The sequence below is a fragment of the Herpailurus yagouaroundi genome, unplaced genomic scaffold (assembly GCF_014898765.1).
Source record: "Herpailurus yagouaroundi ecotype Mexico unplaced genomic scaffold, PumYag 187, whole genome shotgun sequence".
In the NCBI taxonomy this organism is placed as follows: Eukaryota; Metazoa; Chordata; class Mammalia; order Carnivora; family Felidae; genus Herpailurus; species Herpailurus yagouaroundi.
Genome location: NW_024412418.1, coordinates 26,084,576 through 26,108,627, shown reverse-complemented (window position 1 = coordinate 26,108,627; position 24,052 = coordinate 26,084,576). Strand labels below are relative to the sequence as shown.

The window sequence follows — 24,052 nt, the reverse complement described above, 5'->3', positions numbered from 1 at the left end:
TTTGCAATGAATGAAAGATGCTTAAAGTAAAAAGGGACATTATAGAATTTACTTAAAAAGATTTGCTTTTTTTCATTTTACAGGCCCAACAACTTACTGATCTGGAACGAAAATTAGCTGTGGCCAAAATTGAGCTGGAGAAAGCAGCTCTTGACCGGGTAAGTTTACATCCATGAATCATTACAACTTCAGTTTTAGCAGCAAAACTAGGGTATACCTATTGCTTCACTTGATTTATTAATGCAGTTCCAGATGCCATGCTTGGAAGATGGTTATAGAATTCATGAGTACTTGATATTCTCCTGGGAACCCAATTCTTTCCTTGTTTTTGCTGCTACAGTAAACTGACTCAAGGTTCAGCCTTGTGAGTTCATGGCTTCATTTTCCACCTTACTGGTACATTTGTTCTATAATACTACGAATAAACATGCTTGAAAGCACCAACAAAGATGCCATGCATTAACTCTGGTTGAATGAGTTATGAAACAAATGGAAGTAGTCATTGACACTTTTTATTTTGGAAATTTTAAATCAGAGTTCTGGAGGTAGAGTCATGAATCAGGAAGGTAGCTGTCCTAAACAAATCTGTCCCAACCAAGATAATGAAAGTGTGGGTGACTGTCCATCTTTAGGACAGCTTTTCTTAAACATAATTCATTGCCATGACACTTGCATTTTTAAAGTTCACAAAGTTGTGCTGCCATCACCACTAATTCCAAAAGATTTTCTTCACCTCTTTTCACCCTACCTATTTCATTTTGGTTTTATTAATCTTTCATTGTGTTACGATTATGTGTTGCCAGGATAAACCACAACTCAAATATGATGTCTACCTGTGCTTTTCAGTACTCTTCATATGAGAGATACATGGAGACTAGGCCATTGGCATATGGAGAGGGAAACGTAGAGGAATAAATTGATTCTATAATTCAGAATTATGGTATCTGGCAACATTTCTTAATGCCTCTCTTTTTTTCACTTTTAAATCAAGTTTATAAAATTATGGTAAGTAAATATTCCTTTATTCTATAATTCATTCAGAACAAAAGAGTAGAGTTATTTTAAAATAATCTCTTTGTTTCCTCACACCCATTTATCAAATACCCAATGCAATTTTCTGTAATAATTAGGTCATATATCTAGCACATGTTAATATAGGAAACTCTGAATCTGAGAAATCAGTCATAGCATTTTAGACTTAAGGAGACAAACACCACATTATTCTCCATCAAAATCTTGGAAAGTAACAGGGCTATCCAAGAGTAATCTGCATTTTACTAGGCCTTCAACATATCCCCCTGAGATAAGTTCTTGATTGGATTGGAATTATCAGCCATCATTCTGTCTAACATTGGAAAGGTAGACCCTTTCTTGTGGAAGATATTATCTGGGGAATTTTTGGTTCATTTATACACAGTGTTTGACATGTAATGAAAGCATTCTAGACATGTGGAGAGGGAATACAATCTGATCAGTATACAAAAAGAAAACAAGGAAAGCGTAACTGGAACTGATTCAGAGACTGAAATGAGAAAACAAAAATTTTACAAAGATGATGTGTGTGTGTCACAATAGTGGAAAGTAATCAAAACAGAAAAAAAAGATAAAATATTTCACTAGACTCAGAATCTATAAAAAATCAGGTAGATATTCTAGAATTAGAACAATATAATGCACATAATTAAGACTTTAATGCTGCTCAGTAGAAGATTGGATGATTGGACATAATAGAACTGAAGACAAGTAAAATGTAAGGACAGTTAGTGTCCAATACCTTTACTAATATAGAGAAGGTACAGATAAGTGGAAAGTAAATAGAAAGAGAATAAGAAATGTATATCAATTCAAAAAAAAATTAAAGTATTTATAACTGTTGTCCAAGAAAGAATGACAAACAGAAGCAATATTTGTAGGGATAATGACTTAAAAATTTTCCACATGGAAAATTATAGATCAGTCCAAGAGACAGATGTCACAATCCTAAATCAATATGTAAACAGCAATATTCCTTTAAATTGTGTATAAATTTTTAAAAGTACACTTAAGACCCATGCACTTTTTTCATTATCTTCTATATTTCACTGCAATTAATTAACAAAAGGTACTTAACTTCAGAAAATTTTAAATGTGAATAAAAACAATGAGATGTCATCTCAACACCATCAAATTGGTAAAAATTAAAAAGCCTGATAATACCAAATTCTGATACACTAGTGGTGGGAGTATAATTATTAAATCAGTGTAAATGTATGTATCCTAGAATTTGCACTATCCCTATGTGCTTGGAAACATGCATAAAACATTGAATACAATAATGTTGGTATTAATAGCAAATTGACATAATTTAAATGTTTACTGTTAGAATTAGCATATACATTTTATATATTTTCCATACTTACATTTTCAAATAGTAATCAAAACTTAATATTAATGAATAAATATAAAGACATTTATATCAATATTTATACATCTGTAACATATACTGTTGAGTAAAAATATTCAGAATTATATATATAGTATTCAACAATTGTTCAAATACACAAATCACATTTTGTTTTGATTGTATATCAGATAAATAGCTGAAGTAGAAAAATACATATCAAATTCAAGGACCCAATTGCCTTGGGGAAAGATGGAGTAAAATAACACTAAGAATGCTTTAAAATACTTCTACTAATAATTGTATAAATTCTCTAGTAATTGTATAGACACAGATAAATAGTCTTTAATTCATATACACACATATGTGTATTGTACATATTATATACATGCATCATGTTGTATATGCAGTGTATATATACGTTAGATACATATAATACATGCCATGCGTGTGTGTATATTACCAATATGTATATGCATGTTTCATATGTATTTTATAAAATTATAATAAATACCATATGTGACAAATATATATAATAAACATGATGCTTTTTAACATTTAATTCAGATTGATATTTACCTGATATTTGTTATATTGTTCTCTATATACCCCTGTATTTTTGAAAATAAGTTACATTAAAAAATAAAGAAAGTGTGCTATCTCCTGTTAAGAGCTTTCCATTTTGGAGATCACAGCATAGCAACCATTTTATTTTAAAAAATAAACAAGTAAGATGATTATAGACTTGCTTTGAAATAATACACTGTATACATTTAGCAGTTTTCTAAGGAAAAGGGGTTGCCTTCTAGCCACCAAGTTAAACTATGGGTGTTTTGATACAGGATAGAGTAGATGGACTATTTCAGGCAGATTCATTGTAGAGTTCTTAAGGTATCTCCCTTCTATGCAGTAGCTGTGAAGAACCAGGCTAAAATTCTACTTCCCGGGTACTTGGGTCTCACGTAGGCATTACCACATATGGCCAAAAACAATTACATAGCTAACATAGCTAACTTTTCAAACAGGATATCCAGAAGGTATTATACTAACAAATTAGTAAGGGCATTTTGTGAATTCTAATGATATTGCTTCTTAAGGTTTAGATCTTTGACAATGAGGCTTTTGAATGAACAACTAGCTATTGTAACAACTCCATTCCTTTGTGATTGTCTTATTTTGTGTTTTTCCGAGTATTTAAAATAATATTTAGTAGTTTTGAGGAAGCCTGCATGCTATTTTGTAAGTGAGGTCAAGTATAATTCATGTTACCAAGATTCCAGCTTTATGAGATTTTTTTTTAATTTATGAAAAAAGAAGTTTATACTAATTTATGTTAATGTATGTTGACTATATCCAACTCATGCTATAAAATACTACTTTTTAAAAAGGGAAAAAAGTCTTTACAGAGTTGAGAGAATCAGAAAATCAGAATACATATGATCCTAAAATTCAACTAGACCATTAAAAAAAATTTTTTTTAATCCTTTCTCTGGACATCCCTGCCACAATCTCTGTAACATGCTTTATGTCCTGGGAAGACACTGGATTCCTATGACCCTGAGCCAGTCCAGCCTCCTCTAAGTTTTTAACAATTCTGTTAGAATGTTCTCCCTTACGTTAAATCTTTTCCCTGGTTTGACTTCAAATAATCCACTTAGTCAGGTTTGAAATGGCTACATAGGTTTGACATGCCAGTCCTGTGACTACCATGCAGTAGGATGTATGGGAAACTGAAAACATGTATGAATCATGGTCTGGGATTCCACACCTCTCACATTTCATTGGGCACCAAAAATTAGGAAATAATTGTTTGCAGAGCTAGGAGGTCTCCAAAGCACAGAGAATGAATATTTTAAGTACTTGTGGGTTGTATAAACTGGTATGGTCACATCATACTTCATGGGCAAATTATAATTTGGCCTTAGTCACAGAACCCCAGGTTAACGTAGTTTTTGTGGGTTTTTTTTCCCACCTTTGTCTTACCCATTCTATGCTTTTCTCCACCCCATCTCTATCCATTCCCCACTTAGGTGTGCCTAGCTCACACCGTGCCACAGTCTGGATTCAGCAGGAGAGGCTTGATATTGCAGTATTTATATAAAGGTCTCCAGAATCAGTCTACCTGTGTTCAAATCATAAGTCTTCCACTGAATGACCAGTTCAAATTCCTCAAACTCCTTATGCTTCACTGCAAAATGGAATAATAGTAAAACTTACTTTATAAGGGTAGTGACAAAACCATATGCATCCAACAAAAAAAAAAGTACTGAGAACTTTTGGCATATGGAAAACCCTCAGTGAGCATAGTAATTATTAATATGAGTGAGTGAGATCATAGACACTGCCTCTCTGTGGTGACAGGTTTTTCTCTGTAACCTTCAGGATCTTGTCACTGTTTTTGCTACAGTAAACTATAAATGCATTTTGTATTACTGGAGGTCAGTTTCAACAAATCTCTTGTACCATATGTATGAGGCTCATAAACTGCAGTCATAAAGGCCGGTGGAAATGCTAGCTCACTTCAAAATGGATAAAAAGTACAGTTTAATGAAATTGCTGTCCACCTCTCTCCATCATCTTTATATGAGACTTTTTTTTTACTCCCTTCAGTTGCCTAGTGCTCAAGAATGTTATATCTGGGCTTCAAATAACCTTAAATACCTCATAAATATTATCAAAACACCTTCACACTCTAACGTGGTTCCCACGACATGTTTAATAAAAGAAGTTTCAGTTTACTATCCCAATATACACAATAATAATCTCAAGATCTAAGAATCAACCTTGGTTTTGCAAACATTTATTTGGCAATATCTTATGAATTATCGTTAGCCTCAGCTACTGGCCTGTAAAAAAATAAAAGCTTTATGGTATGGAAATCTATCTCTCAAACTTTCCTATTAAAAAAAAGTTTCCCTTGCGTTGGACCCTCACAAAATTTTGCCCAGGAAAGCATACTCTATTACATTCATAGCAAAGATGATGCACATTAGGCAATCTTCAGAGATTCCCAGGACTAAGTAGGAAAAGAAGAACAAGTCCTCTTGCCATATGTGTCTGACGCATAGCAGGAGCATAATAGGTCATTATTGAGTAACTAGATAAATGAAGATACAATGTCGTAAATTAATGAACAAGATATTTATCTCTCCACCTAGAGCATAGAATCAAAACTGTCAAAATGGCCTTACAGGATTCATAGAGTTGATTTCATGGCAGAAATAAAGTTAAGGCGAGAACATTTGGATTCACAGCCCTTCGTAGTCTTTGCAAAGCCAGCAGTCTATATTGCACCCAGATATCTCTGAGGACCTCACACCTTAATGTAAATGAATTAAGAGGGGCATGAATAATGTCTTGTGAATTTCTGTCTATTAGGAAGTGAGAAATTAGAGGCACAGTTGTCCTTGCAAGGTATATCTTGTTCCCAGGAAAAAAAGCGCATTTTTCTGAGAAGAGTCCTCCTATAGACACACACGAAATTGCCTTCTAAATCTCCCACCATGTTAAGATCATCTGTGTACACAATAATTTCTTATCAGCTTCACATACTATATAGCACAAGCTTTAATGTCCAAAAGAATACTTTCTTTATACAATATACAGGATAAAATGAGAAATATTTCATATTTTCTCATGTAAAACAGCACCAGCCTATATCCTCTGGAGGGTTTGCCTTGTTTACTAAATGAGCAAACATTTGTTGAGTTAGAAACTGGGATGCTTTACTGGCCATCAATGAAATTAAATTATAATGGATATAGATAAAACACTAACCATATAAACAATAAGGCAGTCTGCAATGACAACAAGGCTCCATAGGACTTAATGTAAGAAATGTGTCAGAGACTTTAAGGAAGGGGTATTCAGGGACTGTGTTTCCAAGAAGATAAGATGTGAACTGAGAGAAATTTTAAGTGGAAGTTTTCTCATAGATATTTGGAAAAGCGGTTGTGTAGGCACAAGAAACAGCAAGTGTAAAGGCTCTAGGATACAAACTCGTTTGGAATCTTTGATGGGCTATAAATAAAAGGCGTTGTGGCAATCAGGTTTTTTTTAAGAAGTTTGCCTTTTACTATCATGTGGCAAAACAAAGTGGGAAGAGGGGTTTGGTGCAATGAGAAGAAAAGCAGGGCGAAAACAAGACTGCCCTTAGGAGGGAATAGGTTGTAAGATCCTGGGCAAAATATACTTTATACAGTTTACATCGTATTTCATTAGGTGACATACTGTTAAGGTGAACTTCAAAATGAACAGTAGCCTTCAATTTCAAAACAGACTGCATCCAGCAGTATAAATGAAAATATAATGATGTTGTGGTATAAAATCATTTTCTGAGTCCTGCTCATGGAACTGGGTCAAGGCCAAACCCTGTGTAGTATCCTTAACAGTCTCTCTTAAGTCAGAGAAACTAACTAGGAAGATGTTTTTATGGTAGACAGCTGAGCAAATGAGGACAGGGTGGCTCACAGCCCACTGGGGTGTCTGGCAGGAAAAATCTACAGTGTAATCAAGGAGCAGAGACAGAATCTAAGGTAGCAGGTCAAGTTCTTATGGTTCAAAAAAGAAACAAAATCAGGAGGTAAGAGGTTAGGAATCGGTTGAAACAGAAGAGCAAAGATAGTCCTACTACCGTGGCCATGAAAGGTGGTGAGCTGGAGGTTGTGTCATTGTGATGTTGATTCTGTCACGTCAGGAGACCTATGCAAACAGATGAGATTCTCACACCAAGTTCGGATCATTAAAAATATAACATATATGTACCTCTCCCCCCCCCCCTGTATTGTTCTAGTGGAAATTTTATCTTGCCTGAACAGCATTTGCTGGAAATTGATGTTCTAAGCTATTAACTTGATGCAGTTTATTATATAATTTCAGCATCCAAGTTCAGCCATTACTCAGAAATTAGTTTGCTATGGTGAAGTATACCTTAGGCCTGTTATAGATCCAACTTTTATATACATAGCGTATTTGGAGGGTCCAAGGTATGAATGCAGTGAATAAAATAACCATCATTCCTTCCTGCATGATCTGAGGTGATTGAAAGTCTACATTTCAGAGGCACATTAACCTTGAGTCTGGGCCCAAACCTGCTGACTCTGTCATATTAGCTCTATTTCCATTGTCTTGCTATAATATGTGAGACAGAAAACATATGTAAATTATTAAGTACTACCTGGAATATTTCACTTCTGACACAACACACAATGCCATCATCTTCTAGTCCATATTGACGGAAAAAAAGAGTCAGCCGAGATTATAACAAAGCACCAGTAGGGAGAGAAATTTGAACGATTATTTCATTTTTTTTTTTCATTGAGATAGCTTGTCACTCTCCTTCCTTGACATAGAGAAACAACACTTTCACTTAAGTGTTTAAGTCGTTTATTCAAAACACTTTCTGGCGAGCCCCTTCTAATGTGTCAAGGATCATGATAAGTGCTAAATACACAGTTTTGAACAAAATAGTCAATTTATACGTGTGTGTGTGTATATATATATATATGCATAAAAATTAAAAATTAGAGATAAATTATATGAAGAAGACAAATACATGATAGAATAGAAAGGAGAAAGGAAAGAAAGTAATGGGGTGGAAGAAGGACAGGAAGTTAGGGGCTCAGGCGAGCAGACAAAAGGGACCATTTTGAGGAAAAAGGTCATCATTCAACTTAGCCATGTCCTGTCCACTTAACAACATTCCTCCATCCTAGTTCTTATCAGATTTTTATGCTGTCCTAGGTAATTTGTCAGGGAAATATTAATGAGAAGAAGATACACATTGGTTCTGTTTCTTATATATTTCCAAGTTGCTGCTCTGTTTTGTTTTTAATCTCTTGCTATCACAAAATAGATGTCTTAACTGATGTTCTAGCAAGACATTCTTTCTTGTCTTCAAAAAAAATCTTGTCATGTACCACAGAAGAGTAGGAAGCTCAGAGGGAGACCTTGGGAAGGATCTACACCATAGAACAGGAAAGAGGAGCAGATGCTACATGGAGGTGTATTCCTGGCATAGTGTATAAAAGACAGTAGATTTTTGAGGAGTATGCTACCTTACCGGGAAGACAACAGACTTCGCCATTCCACTGATCCGTGCATACACTGCATGTGCCGTCTCCACATGTGCCAGCTTGTCCAGGGATCTTGACCCCAGTAACTCATCTCTTCATCTCTCTTGCCCCAAACACCACATCTCATGTGTTGACATGGATGATTATGTAACATATTCCTATTTGGGCCTACATCCATACCCAAAATTATTCCTGAGTTACCATAAGATTTCTAAAAGTCGGTCTGCCTTGTGATACAAACCAGAAAAAAAAAAAGTCTGAAAACCTTGAGCTTTCATTTCTTTAATTAAAATAGTAATAATGATACCAGTTTCACAGTTGTTAGAAAACATAAACTTATTTCTCGCATGTGGAAGAGTTTGAAATACTGTGATATCCTATGCAAATATAAGAAAGTGTAAATTTTATAATTTACAATCACATCAGAGTAACAAGGCCCACTTAACAAGGCCCATAGGAAGTAAGAGTTTTATTAGAAACAAAATTTGTTTTCTCCAATATGTGGAGAAATTGAGTGGTGCTGCAGGCTAATCCGAGAAACACAGGGGCCTACATTGCCCCTGTGAATAATTTGTAGTAAAAGAGATTAATATTAATAGAAAGATGGCAGGTTTCTAAGGACGTTTTCTACTTGAAGATGACCCTAGCATACATTGCCTTGCCAGCAAGCTATCACTATTTAAATCATATCCATTCAAGTAACATGTCTCTCAGTTTCAGTGTTCAAAATATATCATGAGACACAGCTCCTAAAAACAGACTGTGTGTGCATTAAACAGCATGTCATAGCGGAATTTAGAAGTTAAGCAATTACATTTGAAAATTGGTAGGCATTTGTGTGGGGAATGAGTGTAGGCTAGGAGGACAGGGAGAATCAAATCAAATAAAATCGAGGACCACCAGAACCACATGTTAACAGTTGTCATCTCTCGTTTTTTCCATAGGACTCACAGCTGAAAGCAATGAAAGAGACCGTCCATCTCTGCCTGTCGACTGTGTTCCGTAATCAACCGCCTCCCCCTTTGAGTCTAGCCAGGACAAATCCAACTCAGATGTCAGTTCCCCCTGGGACAATTGACAGTATGATTCCTGATGCAAGGACAAAAATCAAGGTACGCTTTAGTCATGCTCTGAAAGTATAATCAAATAATACACTGTCTTTATATTTTATTCTATGTGATCAGCAGAGTGGATCCAAGTAAGGTATCAAATTCACTGAACGATTAGGAAGTAAGTAGAAGTTACTAACCCTTTGTAATGTCTTTGTGGTCACTTGGAGAACATTGGAAGACATCATTTTTTTCTAGACAGCCAGTTGTTCTTTAGGCAAGATTACATAACTGTAAAATAATCGTCATTATTATTCTAAAACCTAAAATGATTTTAAAATAATATTTTAAGAGCATTTTATTTATAATAACTATAATCGCTTAGTATTATAATTTAATACATTTCTCATTATACAATTTAATTTTATGTTACTTAATAATATCTTAATGATGATAATTATTTTATAATTTAAAATCTCCTTTTTTAAAGGTCTATTTATTTATTTTGAGAGAGTACATGAGCAGGGGAGGGACAGAGAGAGAGGGAGAGGGAGAATCCCAAACAGACTCCCAACATGAGACTCAGTCCCACAAACCATGAGACCACCTGAACTGAAATCAAGAGTCAGACGCTTGGGGTGCCTGAGTGGCTAAGTCGGCTGAGCATCTGACTTCGACTCAGGTCGTCTCAAAGTCTGTGAGTTTGAGCCCCACGTTGGACTCTGAGAGTTCAGAGCCTAGAGCCTGCCTCAGATTCGTGGTCTCCCTCTCTCTCTCTGACCCTCCCCTGATCACTGTCTCTCAAAAAATTAAATAAACCTTAAAAAAAATTAAAAATAAAGTTGGACGCTTAACTGACTGAGCCACCCAGGCACCCAAAGAAAACATCTTATATCACATACCAGTATACACCAGAAGCTTAATATGGAAAATACTTTCTCTTGGGCATAACCATTATCATTCCAAAAGTAGATCGTTTTTAAAAAAATTAAGTCCATAGTTTTCAATGCTTCCTACACGTGAGACTCACTTGAGATACTTGTAAGAAAATCCTCACCCTTGGGGCTCCCCCCAAACCCATTAAATTATTTCTGGTTGGGCTCTGCTCATCAGTAGCTTCTAAAAGCTCCCCAGGAGATTTTGCGAACAATTGAGTTAAGCAGAGCTTCCTCCAACTCTGCACCACCACACTCCCTTGACAGGGCAGGGGGCATTTGTTGCTTTTTGTTTCAGTTGTCAGAACCTCCTATTTACAGGCTCCCACTTAAATAAATCCTGACAATCTGAAAGAGTTATTACAGAAAGTTTAGTTTCAGGCAGTATATTTGAGAGTGCCAGTTCTTTAATCACTTGCCTTAGGACCACTTACTCTTACAATGAGTATTCTAGGCGCAGCTGGTGGTCAGTTGGGTAAGCACCCGACTCTCGGTTTTGGCTCAGGTCATGATCTCAACATTACTGGGATGAGGCTCTGTCCGCGCAGAGCCTGCTTGGGATTCTCTCTCTCCCTCTCTCTCTCTCTCTCTCTCTCTCTGCTCCTCCCCTGCCCGTACACGTGTGCACATGCTCACTCTTTCTCTCTCTCAAAATAAATAAATAAACATTAAACGCCCAGACACACCCGAGAACCACTGATGCAATTACACAGTGACGTAGTACATTTGGAGCTTTTTTTTTTTACTGCTTATTCTGATTCCCTACATTTGGATTAAAAGAGGTGTGCACAGATGGCAGGTTAGAGAAATATTATTTTCTGAATCAAAAACAAGAGAAAAATCTAATGTTTTTAGCTGTTATCAATGTATGGACTGCACAGATTTAGTCTGTATAATCTCATGTTTCTCTGTCAAAAATCATTTAAAGTATGTATTTCCATTTAATCTTATTCTAGCTTCATTGTATACCTACGGATCTCTAAAATGTTTAGGCCAATATTTTTCTTTATTTTTTCCTGCTTCTGAAAACTCTAGGTCTAAAGTGTTTATTTACTTAAACAAATTCAGGAAGAAAGTTGCATAATAATATATTTTTTATGTTTTGGAAAAACCCTGAAGAAATTCACTGAAACTGGTTACTGGTAAAATGCCCAGCGTCTCACACAATGTTACCCACCCACCAGGAAGCCACACTCTACTTCCTTACTGTTGGTCTAAGGGAGGAGCAAAGGTTCAGCCTTATTAAGTCTGATAACTTTGGGCAAAGCACTTTGTAACTCTGTGGGCACACAACACTTGTCTCCAACTCAAAATATGTTTGTTTAGGCCCAATTAAAACTGGGCTCTCTATGACCCTGACTGTGTGAAGGAAATTACTGATTGTTACTTACCTGATTTACTATGAATAAATGTAGGTCCTGTCATTGAAATAAATAATAAATATTTATTATTTCCCTTGGCTTGTCACAGAAAAAGGTAGGAAGCATTTAGATGAGCCTGGTTTAGGAATTGCTCATTTCTCAAAAAACAATAACAGAAAAATCCAATTGCTTAAGATAAAATTCAGTAAATCTAAGTTGATGTATTGTAGAGCATTCTAAAATTTTTTTTTTTCAACGTTTATTTATTTTTGGGACAGAGAGAGACAGAGTATGAACGGGGGAGGGGCAGAGAGAGAGAGAGAGAGACACAGAATCGGAAACAGGCTCCAGGCTCTGAGCCATCAGCCCCAGAGCCCGATGCGGGGCTCGAACTCACGGACCGCGAGATCGTGACCTGGCTGAAGTCGGACGCTTAACCGGCTGCGCCACCCAGGCGCCCCATAGAGCATTCTAGTTTATGGATTGGCATTAAAAGCTTCTCTACGGTTTCTGGTTTGTCCTCATTCTTTATCTTTTCATTAGTGGTAGAGATTGTACTTTATGTGTACTTGGGGCTTAATCTCTATGCAGGCACCTCAGATAACATTTTAAAAATCCTGAATGGTATGATGTCATATGGGGTGTATATAAGAGAAACCCTTCAGTCATGGAACCTTTTCTCTATATATATTAAAAAGGAACTTAAAAATTTTTTTTTAATGTTTACTTATTTTTGAGACAGAGAGAGAGAGAGAGAGAGAGAGCGAGCGCACAAGTGAGGAGGGCAGAGAGGGAGACACAGAATATGAGGCAGGCTCCAGGCCCTGGGCTGTCAGCACAGAGTCTGATGCAGGGCTTGAGCTCCTAAATCAGGAGATCATGACCTGAGTCGAAGTCAGACATTTAACCAACTGAGCCACCCGGGCAAAAATGGAACATTTAAATGAGGGCATTTGATGGGTACATCTTCAGAGTTGGCTAACTGCAGCCACAGGGACATGGTGATGGTATGCCTGTATAATTGTGAGAGGCTCACATCACTCGCCCTCTCTATGCTTCAGTTTCCTCAGTGCCTAGCAGAGTGTTGTTGTGACATGAACATTACAAATATGGGCTCCTAAATGTCTTACTTAGGCTCAGGTCATGATCTCGAGGCTCGTGAGTTCTCTGCTGCCAGCACAGAGCCTGCTTCACATCCTTTGCACCCCCCGCTTTCTCTGCCCCTCCCTTTAAATGTTTTAAATAAACATTAAAAAATAAAAATAAAAACAAATAATCCCCCTGTTTCCACGATTTATAACTGGTCTCATCTACTTCCATTTGGTTTCTTAAATCTTCAACTTTTGAATGCTTTTTCCTGAAATCTGTGAAACATTTTCAAGTAAGCTATTTTCAACTTACATCTGGAAACAGACAAAATGCCCCCAACCCTCCCCCCAAAAAATGTCATTTTATTTTATTTTTCTGAAAGAAGATTGATAATTCAGTCAAAATTGTCATTGTATTATCCATGTGTGTGTATATGCATATGTGATTCATACATACATACATATATTGTAATATACACATTATTACAATAAATGTAATATACACATTATTACAATAAATGTAATATACACATTATTACATTAAATATATATATTGTTCACTGTGGATTTTAAAAGCACAGATTTCATTAGGTGGGAAGTTCAATATTACAAGAATCTACTAGCAAAAACCTAAAAAATAATTAGTGTGTTGATAACCTCCACTTTTTTAATTCTGGAGGATGCCTTTATATGTTTCTGCTGAGAACACTCAGGTCAGTCAGCCTCTTTTCCTTCATTATATTCTCCATTCTCTGCTTCTCTCTAATCTGAGTGAATTTTTTCTTGACCCTCCAAGTTAAAATTACTTATCTCTATTCTCAGTGGTTTGATAGCACAGTGTTTATCCCTCACAGCTCTTGGTCATACATTGAATACAGTGATGGCTACATATTCCTCTCTCCTTAAAGGAAACGACTGTGCTTTAGCTCCATGATTTGCTCTACATTTGTCAGTGTCCAGACTGATGTTTCTACAGAATTCATTTGAAATGACACTTGCTGTGTTTCCAGCCAGTTTGGGCTGTTACCACAAAATGCCATAGACTAGGTGCCTTAAATAACAGACACTAATTTCTCACAGTTCTGGAGGCTGTGAAGCCCAAGATCAAGGTGGTCCCAGATTCAATTCTTGATAAGGGTCCTTCTTCTCTATTGTAGACAGCTGCCTTCTAGCTAAGTGCTCAAATGGTCTTTCTTAGACGTGTGTGAATGGGAAGAAATCTCTCTCTCTCTCTCTCTCTCTCTCTCTCTCTCTCTCTCTTCATATTCTTTATAAGGGCACTAATCCCAGCATGAGAACCCCACCATCAGGACTTAATCTAAACCTAATTACCTTCAGAAGGACCATCTCCTAATACCATCATATTGGGGGTTAGGGCTTTAACAGGAATTTTAGAGGACACAAATACTCAATCCATAGCAGTGCTCCTCTTCTTGTATATATTCCTTATTTGGAAGTTAGAGAACATATATTATTGAGTGCTCATTATGGGCTTATTATTCAATTAAATTGTTTTCCATCTGTAAGACAGGCCTGGGGTCATCATTGGGGATGCAAATTTGGAATCACACAACCCTGACCTTTTGGACTCTGAAGGCTAATTCTCTGTAAAGAGAGAGGGGAAAAAAATTCAAGGGGTATGTGGTAGGTCAGGACTTTGTTTGTTTTTAGTATTTAGAATTCAATAGCTTTCATTAAAGATAAAAACTAAGGAGACTTGGATTCAAAAGCACATGAGATTATGTCTTTGTTATGAGATTATGTATTTTTTATGTAGAAAATGTTCCAGCAGAGAGGCAAAGAGCAAAGGTTCAAGCAGTAGCTCTGATCTGCATTTGAATAAAATAAGTCTAAAGTGCAGTGGAAACAAGCAAACCAGTGACGCTCTATTTCATTGATCCATGCAGGAGATGATGGTGATCTGATCTAGGGTGCAGAAATGGACACAGGGTTCCAGAGCTAATGGGGGCATAGAACTGCTATATATAAGTGGGATCCATAAAGGCAGGAAGTGAAGAACACTCAGTGCTTGCATTCATTCACTGTGATGCAAAAGGCAAGAGGAGAACTCAAATTGGTTTGTTTTTCAACATGCTAAGTGTTTGAGGTCTCTCATGCAATCAAATGTCTATATGCAGCAGACATTAAACATTTGAATCTGAAATTTAGGGAAGACATCTGAGTGCAAATAAAGGATTTAGCATTATCACCGTGGATGGCAATTAAATGTTGGAAGTAGATTAAGTTGCCTGATAAGACAGTGTGGAGTGAAAACAGATGAGAACCAAAAGGACATCAGAGAAGAGACATGACTTAAGTATTGTTTTATGTGTAGTTTAATAGTGGAATGTTTATGGTAAAAGAACACCTCTTACTTTTCATTGGGATATCCTCTCTTTATTGTATACATTTGGGCTGAGGACCATGACATTTTCATGCCATTTTTACCAGTACAAAACAACAGAATATGCGAGTCATTTTGTATATTTAGAAATGTGAATATTCCATGGCTCATATCTGCTTTTAAAAGCTAACTGCTGGGGCGCCTGGGTGCCTCAGTTGGGTGGGCATCTGACTTCGACTCAGGTCATGATCCTGTGGTCTGTGCATCAGGCTCTGTGCTGACAGCTCAAAGCTTGGAGCCTGCTTTAGATTCTGTCTCCCTTTCTCTCTCTGCCCCTTCCCCACTCACCTTCTGTCTCTCCCTTTCTCAAAAATAAATAAACATTAAAATATTTATTTTAAAGCCAACTGATAAATTTTCAGAATTTGACCTAGTCAGCTCTTAAACCACAACCCTTATTAAATATTAATTATATACACTTACAATTAAGTAAAATTTACTATAAGCAAACATGGTAAATACCAAAACTACCACATTATGATATTATCTCTTTTCTTGAGAATATTATGTCTTTTGGGTCCAGAGAGTGAAAATACTACAGCGCTGTGCCACTGATACCTTTCCAATTCATATCCAATAAATATCAAGTTGATAGATTGAAAAATGAGTAGTATTTATGCCATTGAAATTGACAAACACTACAAATCAGGGTTCTTCTAACCCCAGAGTTAGTAAATAACACTAACCATGTATGTATGAGTGTGGCTTATGTGTTGGTGTGTTGAATGTTTAAGATAGGTCTACTGGGCCTCATAATATACAAACAATATGTGATCAACATATTTATTTTTGTCTTCTGCTTGTGTGGTAGAGCTACATGAATACTAAGTGCTCAGTAAAGGCAAAATAGTTATTTTTAAAAACTGCTCAATTAATGACATGTTCTGAAAATTAACTAACAATTTTTATATATTTATTATACTGTTTCCCATAATTATTTTCATCTTATTATAAAGTATTAAATGTGACTTTGTGTAAGTTAGGAAATATATAAGTGTATGAGGAAGAACAGGAGGCATATTACTAAAAGGTCTACTTTTAGGTGAAATAATATGAATTACTAATACAGCAATGCCATTGGTGTTTACAGTTGCATGATATGGAGGTTAAGAGCTAGGATTCACTTTCCGTGGAGGTAATGATGTTTGCCTCTGAGCGTTTCTGGGAACATTAAATAAGATGAGAAAAGTGCCAGACACAGGCCTTGGCATGTTAGTCAAAAACAGTTCCCAGCCTCCTTCCTTCCTCTCTCCTCTCCTCTTCAGGGCTGATGTATCTGCATGCAGTACAGGAAGGTCTCGGCTCCTCTCTGCCTTTGTCCCTCTGTAGGGATGATCAGGAAGGTGTACATGGGCCCTGCCTTCACTGTGACTCCAAGGCAGTGTGCCTCTTGGGGACTTCTGGGTCATTCTCACCTCCCCACCATGGGGTCATCTTCCTGGTCCAAAACTCACCAGTTACCACATCAGGGCAGAGACCTTCAAAGGGAGAAAACGTTTGTTTTTCTGTCCCACGTGTTTCAGCCAAGACCCTTGATGTTTCAAGGGGACTGCTGCCCGTGTAAAAGGCTGCACTTTTCTTTTTTTTTTTTTTTTTAATTTTTTTTCAACGTTTTTTATTTATTTTGGGGACAGAGAGAGACAGAGCACGAACGGGGGAGGGGCAGAGAGAGAGGGAGACACAGAATCGGAAACAGGCTCCAGGCTCCGAGCCATCAGCCCAGAGCCTGACGCGGGGCTCGAACTCACGGACCGCGAGATCGTGACCTGGCTGAAGTCGGACGCTTAACCGACTGCGCCACCCAGGCGCCCCAAGGCTGCACTCTTCATCAACGTCTAAGAAATTTAATATAATAAAATACATAACATGAATACAAGGAAAATTATTATTTTTTTAATGTTTATTTCCTTTTGAGAGAGAAAGACAGAGAGAGAGAGAGAGAGAGAGAGAGAGACAGACAGACAGACAGAGCATGTGTGGGGGAGGGGCAGAGAGAGAGGGAGACACAGAATCCAAAGCCCACTTCAGCTCTGAGCTGTCAGTCAGCACAGAGCACAGCCCGGGGCTCGAACTCATCAGCTGGGAGATCATGACCTGAGCCGAAGTAGCTCAGGTAAGCTCAGGTTAGCTCAGGTTAGCTCAGGTTAGTCGGTAGCTACCCAGGTGCCCCGGAAAATTATTTTTTAAACAGAAAGCTAAGATTCAGAAGTCATCAGACCAAGTAAAAATCTTTTTTCTGCAATATTCTAACTTTGAAACCTTGATCATATTACTTCTCTGAGACTAATCTTCAATATGTATAAAATACAGATAGTAACATCCCCAGCCCTACAGAGTTGATATGAAGACTGAATAAGAAAATTCAGTATGGCATTCAGCATATGTAGTAGTGTCTAACACTGAGAAAAAGAGTAAAGGTATGAAATAAGTATTATATCTAGAAACCAGGATAACATTTGGAGAAGATTCAAAGAAAGTTTTTGAAATAGAATATTACTTTAATTAAAAAAAAACCATGTACCTTGTTTTAGTGTTCATATGTGAGTATAAGATACATCGATACATGTATCCCAATGAGTATAACTACAGTTTTTTTTTTTTTTAGCATAACAGTATGGATGAATTCTCACAATACATTTAATGTCAGTGATCATAATAGTAAATGCCATGAAGAAAGGAGAAAATTGAAAGGCAGCAGAAATGAAAAGCAATTCAGATAAGCAATCCTGATAAAATATGAAGAAATTGTGTTACAAAAATCCATTATTTCATCCCCACCCCAGGCGGTTACCACCTTCTGTCTTTTTCTTTCCATGCAACTCACTGCCTTGGATTTAGCTGCAGTTTACATTGGTAAAGGTCACCACTGTGGTATCTACTTAATTGGACAAGGATGATTTGTTTTTTTTGTTTTCTGTGGGTTTTTTTTTTTCTAGTTTGTTAGAAATGCCAAAGTCATTCTAGGGCAACAGTCAACAGTGACCCTATTCTGCAGCTTAAAGGCATCCAAGCGAAAAATGTATTCTGTTTGGTGCCCGGCAGTTTAAAGCAAAGTGGATTTGTATTTCCCTCTCTTTTGCCAAAAATCTGTTGCAGTGCAATTTCCAAGAACTCTCAAAGCAGTGCACCTGGAATCATCAGAAGACCAAAGGTTCTCAACCTAGGCTGTATTTTTAATCATTGGGAGTTTCACTGACACCTGAGTGTCAACACTCAGAATTCTTATACAATCCAGCAAAAGAGCAGACTAGTTTGGGTATTATTCAAGGCTCCCCGATTATTCTAATTTACAGCCAAGTTTAAGAACTGTTAAGATCCTTACTCTAAGAATGGGGAAGGAGTATAAGAATTAAGCCTGCACTTTGCACGCGCTTCCCTGCTTCTAGAAGAGATTTCTCAACCAGTTCAGAAGTTTTACACAGATCTGTTTTCTATCAGTTGTCTGTCATTAGCTACCCATTTAGTTACCTTAACATCTACCAGTTATTGGTGGTTTTCCATGCTACAGAAATATATTTTATATCTTGTGTCTAGGTTATTGTAAGGATAAAAAGTAACATATAAGTCTAAACCATTTTCGTCAAATTATAACATTAGCACTCGGGAGTTTTGTTTGGATTTCATTTTTGGTCCTAGGAGGTCCTAATGGCTTCTTTGATTACTCCCCAAGAAGATATGGCATATATGTGGCAACAAAGTTAATTTTAAGTTAAAAATACATCATAGTTTACATGTTATTATATGAATATACATGTTATATGTGCACAGAAATATTTGTAAAATTATGTTATAAATTATAAGACATACTTTATCTGGTAAATATAAAAATTTAACCAACAAAGAAGCTTTGATGTATTCTTTTCAGTGCTGGTGTGCAGGTTTGTACCCTGCAATAGGCCAAAACCAAATCCTCATTAGCTCTCATTAATTCTTGATGCTTGATACATATACAATGAGAATATCACTTATAGAAATAAATTAGTTGAGCATCTCTGTGAACTTCTTTCAGAGACATTTGTTAGAAACATGAGGATATAATTCATTTAATTCATTTAAGCTGTTGTGGTGTAAATCTCCTTAACTTACAATATTACATACACTACATACTTAGCACGTTACCAAAGTTACAAGAGAAACTGGACTACCAGGACCAAAGATATTACAGAGTGCATGAAATTCTGACAGTGAGAGCCAAGGTTTTCTTCAGAAAGGAGTGGTTTTCTTTAGAAAACCATTCTACTGAAAGATAACATGAGAAGAGAAGTAATTTAAAATGCTCAAGACTACTACTCCTGAAACAATACTACACTGTATGTTAACTGCTTTGAATTTAAAAAAATACATTAAAAATGAATAAATAATAAATAAAATGGAGCATTCCTCAGCAATCAAAAAGAATGAAATCTTGCCATTTTCAACTATGTGGATGGAATTAAAAGGTATTATGATAAGTGAAATTAGTCAGAGAAATGTACAAATATATGACTTTACTCATATGAGGAATTTAAGACACAAAACAGATGACCATAAGGGAAGGGAAGCAAAAATAATATAAAAACAGGGAGGGGGACAAAACATAGGAGACTCATAAATACAGAGAACAAACAGGGTTACTGGAGGGGTTGTGGGGGGGGGGGATGGGCTAAATGGGTAAGGGGGCTTAGGGAATCTACTCCTGAAATCATTGTTGCACCGTGGATGTAACTAATTTGGATGTAAATTTAAAAATAAATTAATTAATAAATTAATTTAAAAGAAAAGAGTAAATTAAATAAAATGTTCAAGACATATTAAATGCAGATTGTGGCTCCAAGTTGCCATCCAGGGTGCTGAGTATTATAGGATATAACAACTATTTCCCCAACTGGGGAATGATAATCAAGACAATCAACACCTCCCATATTCAATATTCCACTATTTTCTTACTACCAAAAATAACCAGCAAATGATTTCAACTCTTTAAAAAAAAACACACACAAAATGGGATGAAGCAGAATTATCTCCTTCTTAAAAATGTTTCTAGAGCTGTAGAAATACTCATATTTATGAGATACCTGTTAAAAATATTCCTCTGGATTGTATCAGAAGAGAGACAGGGACCACTAGTAAGATATGGGACATGTTGCTAATTGGACTCAGGTTTTTTCTCTCCTGCTTCATCAGAGGCTGAACCCTCCTTGTTTGTAGTTTCTCCACTTTCTGCCAATAAATCTTCTTCAGTTTCTTGGTTAGACATTTTCAACAGTTTTTGCCTTTTGTCTGCACATTTTTGTCTGAATATTTATCCTTTCCTGCTGCCTTTCCTGCCTTTCTTTCCACTTTTGCAGGAGCTTAGATGACAAGTTCCCCTGCTGATCTCCTCCCAGGCTCCTGTTTCACTGCCCCTTTGGCAAAGCCGATTTTCTAATGCATCCTGGTGGCAGCAAGGCAGGGGCCATGTGCTGGGAGCCATATTATGACCAGAAACTTCATGAAGCTGCACTGCTTGGCCTCTACCACTCCTCATGTTGCCACACAATCTTCTGGGACCCACAGTGGGAGAACCAGAAGACTGGTTCCATTTTGCATTCCTATATTTTCAGTAACATTTTTAGACACTCATAAAATAGTAATAACTTTCATGGTGCCTCCAGCATGACAGAGCTTATGTTATTTCAAAGGCATTTTAGATTACCTTCTAGTTACCACTTGGCTATTCATAGGTAAGACAAGCCCCAATATACCCTCCATTGATTATCAATGAATGCAAGGGACATTTTGTCTTAGACATTAGAAGTTATTGTCCAACTTTTCTTTTGCCCTTTTATATGCAATAAAAATTACTAATCCCCAAAAAACTGCATCTACAAGAGATATTTCCTTATTATACTTTCAGAAGAAAAGGATATCTGTAATGAATTTAATCAGCTTGCTTCATTTTAAGTCAATAGTACTTTTCTTTTTCTCCAGGAATTTTTTATTCATTTATTTTTATATCTCCCAGCCACTAGCAATCTACGAAAAGTTTTTTAACAAAGGAAATGTGAAGAAATTACAATTTTAAGAAGATAATTCCATTACAGGCATATCTCAGACATATCGTGGGTTTGGTTCCAGACCACTGTAATAAAGTGAGTCAAATGAATTTTTTCGTTTCCCAGTGTATATAAAAGTTACGTTCATGCTATGCTGTAGACCACTAAGTGTACAATTATGTCTAAAAAATGTACATACCTTAAGTTAAAAATGCTCTATTGCTAAAAAAAAAAATCAAAAGATAAAGAGACTTGAAAAGCATACAGAAAGAACCCATTACAAAAAATGGAATAGTGATTACCCACAATGTAATAACCATTAGGCCAACGCCCGACTTTTCAAAAGCAATGATGGAAGCCAGAAAGTAGTGGAAAAATATATTCAATAGGCTGAGATCAAACAACTGCCAATTAGTCTATACCCTTTAAGAACTAGGGGGAATAAAAATAATTTTCAGACAAATAAGAACTGAAAGACTTTACTCCCAAAAGAGCTCACAGAAGGATTTTAAAGGAAGGATTTTAAAGGAAGGATTCAGTTGCAAAAGAAATGTGCTCAAAGATATCAGTAACATGTGGGCAAAATAAAGCAACATTGATTGTAATAATTGATTACATTGATTGCAATGTAATAAAAATCCATGGTTATAATTGGCCTAAAACACCATGATAGTAGCTTATAAGTAGTGAGAGGGTGGTCAGAATTAAAACATTCTAGTCTTTGCATTTTCTGGAAAAGTAAAAATATTGAACGATGGCACACTCTGACAAGTATTCACGTTTAAATATTCTGAATAACCACACATCCATAAAAATACTTTATTGCTAAAAGATGCTAGCCATCAAAAAATAATTCTAGCCATCATCTAAGCTTTCAGCAAGTCATAATCACTGACTACAGAGAACCATAACAAATATGGTAATTATGAAAAGTTTTGAAATATTGTGGGAATTACCAAAATGTGACACATTGATAGGAAGTGAGCAGACACTATTGGAAAAATGGCGCCGTTAGACTTTTTTGACGCAGGGTTGCCGCAAACCTTCAGTTTGTAAAAGAAAGACAGTATCTCCTAAGTGCAATAAAGCAACGCACAATATACAATATGTACAACAAGGTACACCTGTGGCGATGTAGAGAGCATGTGGAGGAGGACAAGATGGTACCAGCAAACAGAATTGTTGGGAGATTAATAGCATTGGTGAGACAGTGAGAGAATGGTGGTGGAAAGGGAGTGGAGGGGATGGATTTGAGAAGTGCTAAGGGCATAAAATTTGGACAAATTTGTGAGGAATTGTGAGAAGACTAGATGATTCTTTAAAAGATATTAGTCATGAAGAGGTGGAATTTGGACAAATGTGGGGGGCGGGCTTCTTAGCAGGATAGAAGGAGATTGAGTACATTTTTAGTAAGAGAGAAAGGGAGGAATGAAGAAAGATAATGAAGACAAAACTTAGAGACGTATATTGAGTCAAAATTGTAGAAGAAGTACCAAGGGATAGGAATATGATCACAAGGTGAAGAGTTGAATGTGGAGAGCACTAGGAACATAACCAACTTCTGAGATGGAAGATATGTTGGTTAAGAAGAAGGAAGTTATGGATAAATTTTGATGAGATGAAGGTCAGTTCAAAGGAGAAGCTACCCAATGGCCTTTAGTTCAGTAGTGAAAATTAAGCCCTTACTGACTCTGGACAAGCTTCCTGTCTCTCTAGACAAATGCTTTGGAAAACCTTTTTACCCATCACTTGCAGACTGACTCCAATTTCTAAATTCCCTCTCTAGCACTCCTGTTAGTACCCTGTTTTGTTTGCCAGTCCCAGGGGAAAAACAAAACAAAACACCTCCTCAAGAGAGATGAAGTTAGGAAACATGAGACCCAGTAAAATGAAGTATTGCTTCAAAGAAAATATAGCAAAGTAAAAATAATCACTATACTCAAAGATGATACAAACTAAAATTAATTCAAAAGAAAATTAGCAAATTCATTTGTTTCCAGGAAAATGTAAATTTGTTAATATAATGCACTAAAGGATTACAAACACCTAAAATACTCTAGTTTCCAGTGTATTAAAACCAACTTCTTAAAGATAGGGGTAGGTTCTAATCCATTCTGTCTATACAATATTGTAGACATGTAGAGAGAAACTAATACTGCTTTCTTCAGTTATAGGCATATGCTTCTTTCTAATGGTCCTTTATAGGCACAGACAAGTTCCCTTAGATGAGCACTCTGAGTATGCTAGGCTCTCTCTTTACCATCACTCTGCTGGAAGCCTGTGTTGGAATCTGTGAGTAAATGTTAGTTACTCAGAATCATGTGTGAGAGGATAGAATTTGGAATTCAACAGACCAATTGCAAATCCTGGCCTCTGCTAATTATTCACTGCACATATGAGATATTGAGAAATTAAATTGGAGATGGTGATTATTCCTATTGAAAGAGAGCTAATGTTACAAAACAATGACCTTGATAAACTAAAATGTGTAATTGCTAAATTTGTACCTTGATACCTGGTATAAAGTATAACTACCATTTAAAAGCATAGATTCTATTAAGTTTCTCAGGATCCACATCCTGAGAAACTTAACAGAAACCCATGGGGGGAGGGAAAGGAAAAAAAAAAAAAAAGAGGTTAGAGTGGGAGAGAGCCAAAGCATAAGAGACTCTTAAAAACTGAGAAGGTGGGGCGCCTGGGTGGCGCAGTCGGTTGAGCGTCCGACTTCAGCCAGGTCACGATCTCGC

At 36.5% G+C, this 24,052-nt stretch overlaps 1 protein-coding gene and 1 pseudogene across 5 annotated transcripts in view; one reads left to right on the top strand and one right to left on the bottom strand.

Annotated features, from left to right (window-relative positions):
- Positions 1-24,052, top strand: part of LUZP2 (leucine zipper protein 2) — a 510,394-nt gene that overhangs the window by 418,931 nt on the left and 67,411 nt on the right. For all 5 annotated transcript variants that reach the window (XM_040495599.1, XM_040495596.1, XM_040495595.1 and 2 more), the window contains exons 8-9: positions 84-158; positions 9,399-9,566. In XM_040495599.1, coding sequence (XP_040351533.1) covers positions 84-158; positions 9,399-9,566 — 243 coding nt within the window. The remainder of the gene's footprint in view (positions 1-83; positions 159-9,398; positions 9,567-24,052) is intronic.
- LOC121043752 (non-histone chromosomal protein HMG-14-like) overlaps positions 20,262-24,052 on the bottom strand; it is a 21,225-nt pseudogene continuing 17,434 nt past the window's right edge.